Consider the following 6,596-nt stretch of genomic DNA (forward strand, 5'->3'; position numbering starts at 1 on the left):
TTAGAGAGTAGCCCATGAAGGCTGAGGTGAGTTAGATTCTGGGTTCAAGTTTGCATATTTGGGATTTGGGGATATGAGATACAGAGAGTTTGAGACTCTGAGCTAGCCACAAAGAGAAGATGGTGGGTAGGTATGGGTTCATGGAGGCTAGGAGAAAAATTGGATTTGAGGGAGGCTGTGATTTTGGTAGCCGGAGATCGAAGAAGAAGAAGATTGGGTCGAAGAAGAAGAAGAAGAAGAAGGAGGGTGGCGAGAGAGAGGATAGAATATGGTCGTGGTGCTTTTTTTTTTTTTTTGCATGAAATGACAATTTTAGCCCCCAAAGTGGGCTTCTTCGTCAGACTTAACGTCCAAATTGGACGGAAAATGAGACATTGGACACGGTTGAGGAAAATTGAAGAGTTCGAGGGGTAAACTGATTAAATTGAGAGGACAGGGACTAACATGAAAATACCCCCAAACCTCAGGGGGGTAAACTGAATTTAATCCTTTAAAATATGTGTGTAAAAACATAATAAAAAAACATGAGTTTGTGGGTTGATTTTCTTCATAATTTTATAGGTATGAATTAATGCTTATAAGTTATGTTGAAGGTGAAATATTTGAATTTTATGTTCAAGAAATATAGTAATCATATAGTGAACACCCATGAGACTACTCCATTGAAACTAGTCTCGTACAACTAAATTTTTTTAAACATAAAATTCAATTATGTCAACTTTAACATAACCCAAAAATATTAATTCATTTTTATTTCCTCCTAAATGACCCACAAAATGATGAAGACTTAAAATAATACCAAATAATATCATCGCATTGTGTTTATGAAGAGGAGGAAAAATCCAAATTTTCGAGGAAAAATCAGTGGATTCATAGAGAATAGTACAAAAAAAATGATTAATATATTTCTTAAACATAAAATTCGAACATTTCACCTTCAACATAACTCAGAAGCATTAATTCATACCTATAAAATTATGAAGAACGGCAATCAACCCACAAACTCATGTTTTTTTATTATGTTTTTATACAAATATTTTAAATGTCAATTTTATCCTTACATTTAACAGAAAAATTAACAGAAGTACCAAAGTGTCAAACAGAGTCTAACTTCAAGTACTAAACTGTCCCCTTTAATACATCAGGTATCAAACTGTCCAAGTAGCAATACCTCAGGTACCATAGGAGGAATTTACTTAAAAAATAAAAAAAACAAAAAAAATCAGCGGAATCCCCCACCATCATCAAATGTTAATTTGATTCCTTTCGTTACTCTACAGAGAAGAGAAGAGCGACACTTCCAAACTTCCTTGTTGCAGCAGCAGCAGCAGCAGCGGCGGCGTCGCATCATCATCATCATCATCACAATCATGGGTCTCGCTGTCCCACATCTCCTCACTCTCTTCCTATTCTTCTCTCTTATCTGCTTCTCTCCCATCCTCGCCGACTCCGACTTCGAAGGCTTCGAAGACGCCGACGATATCGACGAAGACTTGGACTCCTCACTCCCTCTCACCACCACCCATCCATCCCAAACACTCCTCACCGCGACGGCCACCTCCCAACCCGACCCGGTGCCGGATCCCAGTGATCCTGTTCAGGATTCGGACCCAGCATCATCAACTACTGATTCTCCTAAACCTTCTTCCACCAGCTTTGAGTATTGGGACGAAGACGAGTTCGAAGGTCTACCACAAGATCAACCACAGCAACCGCCACTCACAGTCACTGAAAATGCTACTCCGTCTCCCGATTCCGATTCCGATCTGAAACCCTCGACCGATCCGAAACAACCACCCGAGAGTTCTTCCAGATCTTACACGGTGGAGATCGCCTGCGGAGGGTTCTTGATCGTTTTCATCATCAATTACTTCACCGGAAAGCGCATGAACGAGAACCTCGCCCTGGCATGGGCTGCCAAATTCGCAACCAAGGACACTATTTTCGACAAGAACTTCAGTCTTTTGGGCGTTGGCGAAGGCGATGACTCACCCTTGCTCTTGAAAGAAGGCCAGAACGTGTTCAAATTCTATGCCAGTGGGCGGAGGTGCTGCCAGGGGCTGTTGGCCACTATGGAGCTTAAGAGCCGCCACGATTTGATCTCTTCCATTTTCAATTTGGTGGTGCCTATTAGTAGAGACGAGATTAGTTTCGAGGTTTACATGAATGATGATGCCATGGACCACGTGGTTTTTGCTGTGGCCAAGAAGAAGGCCGCCAAAGCAATGCAGAAGGAGGTTCCCGACTTGCAAAAGTTCGCCACTATCCTTTCGCCTCCTGCCGGCAGGAAGTGGGTTGCCGAAGACTTGGCAGTTATCTCTGAGTCCAAAGAGGTGGCTGGGGATTTAATCACTGAGGCTGTTCTTGATCAGGTTGGTTTAATTTTTTATTTGTTTTTTCTATGTGATTTTGTTTTTGAATGTGTTAGGTAGGTTGTATGTGCACACATTTATGCAAGTAATGTGATGATACTGTGATGATAATGCTTAGGCTGCTCTTTTACACATCAGACACCAATTTAGCAATTGTCAAAGCTAAGACTTATAGGTTAGGAGGCACTTTAACGTTCCATATTGCATGAGAGGGTACAAATAAATAGACAGCAGAGTTTTTCAGAAATTGCTTTGAGTAGGACTTGCATGAAAAAAGCTCTTGATGCTTCCGACATCCATATTCTTTTATCTGGCCTAGATGGAAGCAGCCTAAAATATCTAAACAGGCCTATAATGTAGTTGACTTCCCTACCTCTTGATTATTTTAATTTAAATCCCATGACAAAGGATAAGAAGAATGAGATACACATATAGGTGCGAATAATTATTTTCAGTTATTTTTAATAATTTTGCTTCTTTGGGCCTTTATCTACTTGGTTGCTGAATGAACCCTCTTTCACGATTTCAAATCTCTTTCATCTTTTTAGTAGACTTCCTTTTTAATCTAGAATGGAAGAATTATATCATATTGGCACAAGTGAAGTGCAAGTTTTTTATCTGAAGTAAAGATACTCTATATGCATGTTATTCACAGTGCGTTCTCTGTTTGGTGCAAGTTTTATTTTTTAATGTATGGTCATCCCATATTGCTGCTTTTATAGGAGAGACGGTGATAATAATAAACGACATTTTCTCTTTATCATAATAGCAATCGACTGCTGTTCTGCCTTTTGCTTTCTATCTTGATCAAATTTTTTATAGTCTGTTACTTTCGGAGCTCTTTCTTGATTAACTTATTTAGTTATTTTAGATCACAAAGTTAATAACTGGAACATGTTTAACATAATTCTGCCCCAATTGCCCTGCAATGAGTCAATCCTCTCTAAATATAGTGTTCCAACATCCAATTGTCTCGTCTAAATTCCAAGAAATTGAATCTGGATCTACATTTGAGTCAGTACTTGAATCTGGGCCAGACAATATGATAGTTTTTTCAGCCAGTTGCATTCTGATAAGAAGAAATTTATGGGTTCTGTACCTTTATGGGCAATTAAATATAATAGTCATGTGATAAATGATATATATTAGACCAATAATTATCACTGCCGACTGCATAGCTACAGTAATTGAATTTGAGCATCTCATTGATGCAGTGCTGAGAAAGTACGATTTCTCAACAAAGTCGTACCAACTGTTAAACAATTTTGCCTGCATTGTTCTGTATGTGGAGAGGTTACAAATTTCTTTTTCGGTTAATTTAATGTTGGCGAAAGGGAAAAGGAAAAAACAATGGAGAGAGTGAGGGATGGAAAAGTGTGATGTGCAAATGTCCAATTGTTTTTTCCATTTAGACAGGATTATTTCAGGAGGCTATGTACAGTTGGGATGTGGTGTTTCCCTTAGGTTTGACTTTCCTATCCATGGTTCTGGCTGAAGAAGCAATGTCACATGGAGATTCAGGGATTCCAATTTAGTGTCACTCCCCCATACTGTACCCTGTTTTGGGTTGAGATTTCAAAACACAGGTCTGGCTTCGCTAAAATTGAGCATCCCAAAGTCTTTGAGGTTGGGTAGGATTTTGCTGACGGAAAGAGGCAAGGAGAAAAATTGTAGAACAAGTTAAAGGGCACACCTGTGCTACATAAATGGAAGAAAAAAGGAACTGTTCTTCCGCCACCGAGCTGTGTGCATCCACGTGCCATGGATCATCTGAAAGCTGATAAAGAAAGGGAGATGGATGGGCTTGAAAGAAATCAGAATGTTCCCATAAAAGTGAAAAACCCTATTTATTGATTTAGTTGCTTTTTTTTTTTGGAATCATTAAGTTGATGTTTGTGTGTGCGTTGTAATTTTTACATGTTATTTTCTTTGCCGTGTCCATGCTGTATAGTGTCCGTGTCTGCAACATAGGTTGGGATATTCCAACTTCTTTAGTGGAAGAAGAGGGGGATGCTGTTGGAAAGATGTATATTGATGTCTGTCATGTGAGTCATTTGGATGGTTAGAATAAAAAACAATTAGAGGATGTGTTGGGGAAAAGAGGGTTTGATTCTTATTTTCTTATTTGGGTTCAATTACTACAGAATTTTGGGATTGCTCTTGTTTTGCTATATTTTCGTTTCGGAGAGGTGTTGTCTGGTTTTTTGGATATATTGCTTTTTTTTTTTTTGGGTTATTAGCTTGTTTTGATTCTTAGCTTCTTTATTGGGTTCAGTTACTACAGAATTTTGGGATTGTTCATGTTTTGCTATTTTTTTTGTATTGGAGAGCTGTTGTTGTCTGGTTTTGTGGATATGCTCCCTTTTTTTTTTTGGGTTGTTCACTTGTTCGTGATTGGCTTTAGCTTTATTCAATTCATTATTCATTGTTTGTCTATTCTGCTTTTGAATTTCCATATTTTGCCTTTATCATACTCTGACTTCCATAGCTGATAGATTTCTTTTTATTTATTCATTTGTTTAGATTGTGTTCTTAAATGATTGGATAATGTTCAATTCTTGGATCAAGTGCAGTATGCAGAAACTGTTGTATATATAACTTGGAATCACCATACAGGGGATCTGGGATTTTAGAACACTTGACTGATGGCATTCAATTTATGGTATTTGCAGGTTTTTGGTGAGAAAGCTTTTCAGAAATTTGGAAAGGGTTTCATGTATATGCATTTTTCAGATCAACATCCAGGGCCTACACACAAGAAGATGCTATTGTTCAAGTATGCACTACCTGATGCTGATAGCATGGCCGATATGACTCGTTTGGTGGCCTTGATACCTTACTATATTGATTTGATTGGTCGTTACAAGCTAAGCAGTCAGGTAGGCTTTTTTTACTTTTGGTCTGGACGGGTCAGCTATAAGTTATATTGTGGAGGCGAGTTTGAGAAAAGAATTGTGATTTGATCAGTTTTATTTTTATTATTTTTTAATTTAATTCTGATATGTGCTAGTGTAGGCCCGATCCAAAACAGAAGCAACCAGATCAAAGGCTGCTCAAGAGGCATACAAAGAACTCCAAAACGCTAGGCAAGAAGCTTTGCAAAGAAAGAAGGCAGAGAGGAAAAAATTGATGGAGGAGGCTGAGGCTAAGCTTAGTGCAGAGAGTATTCGCAAGAAGGAAGCAAAGGAGCGTGCTCGTCAAATGAAGAAGGCAATGCCTAAAATGAAAATGACCCGTGCTAGCTAATTGTTACAGTTTTATTGTTATTGGTTACTCTGCGTTCTTCTTCCTCCTTTTTAATATACTCATGATATTTCAGTTGGCCATTGCTTGCCATAAGTTTTGCTTCTGAACCTTCGTAAGTTGTACCCTAATTGTTTGAATTAGCTTCTCTCTAACATTTCATATCAGTAGATTTTGAATATACCAGAATTATGTGCCGCACACGTCAGATTTCTTTGACGGTTTTGGGAGCCACTGTTATTGCTTCATGTTGCATTGTTGCTACTCTGTTCTACAGGAGGGTGATCTCGTTCACCGTTTCAGATTCACGCGGACTATCCTTTTGTTTTTCTTTAATGAAGCGTCTTTTTCTTTTTCTTTAGCGTACTATGAATTGGAGCCTTTGAATCCTCTAGGTTTTTTTTTTGGTCGTTTTCTGATCTGGGTTTAGGCCTAGTTTGGGACTGTTGTGCTGTGAGAAGAAACACTTCCAAATTTGTTGGGAGAAGAAGCACTTCTGATTTTGCTGTGAGAAGAAGTAGCTGAGCGTTTGGTAAACAGTTTTCAAAAGTGCTGTGAGAACAAAAAGCAGATTTTGAGCGTTTGGTAAGTTGAAAGTAAAAAGTGTTGTGACTGGATATAATTACTAAAATAGTCATGAATGCTACAAATACTTTTAAAATACATGATATTTTTTTTTTGATTATGTACCTGTACCAAATTATTTTCTCATGTATTCTCTTATACAAGGTCTGCTAACCTAAGAGACAGTTTTTAAGGGACTGTGAGGGACAAGTGAATCTGACGGCTGAAAATAAATGCACAATTTTAAATTGTTATAATTTCTGCTTTTATATTTAATATATGTGGTTGAGATGCATTTGTCCCTCACAATCCCTTAAAACTGTACCTTAGGTGAGCAAATCTGTCTCTTGTACATTAGTTCAAAATTTCCAACTAAACAATAAGTTGTGCATTCATTAGACTTTGTGCAATTGTATT

The 6,596-nt window shown here is 38.1% G+C and overlaps 1 protein-coding gene across 1 annotated transcript; it reads left to right on the forward strand.

The window, feature by feature from the left end:
• Positions 1-1,240: 1,240 nt before the first annotated feature.
• LOC112177194 (uncharacterized protein At5g49945) lies at positions 1,241-5,845 on the forward strand. Its single transcript, XM_024315434.2, has 3 exons — positions 1,241-2,372; positions 5,045-5,251; positions 5,388-5,845. Exons 1-3 carry the CDS (start codon positions 1,371-1,373, stop codon positions 5,616-5,618), a joined length of 1,440 nt encoding a protein of 479 aa, XP_024171202.1. The 5' UTR covers positions 1,241-1,370; the 3' UTR covers positions 5,619-5,845.
• Positions 5,846-6,596: the final 751 nt, after the last annotated feature.

This window comes from Rosa chinensis, chromosome 7, assembly GCF_002994745.2.
Source record: "Rosa chinensis cultivar Old Blush chromosome 7, RchiOBHm-V2, whole genome shotgun sequence".
NCBI classification, from domain to species: Eukaryota; Viridiplantae; Streptophyta; class Magnoliopsida; order Rosales; family Rosaceae; genus Rosa; species Rosa chinensis.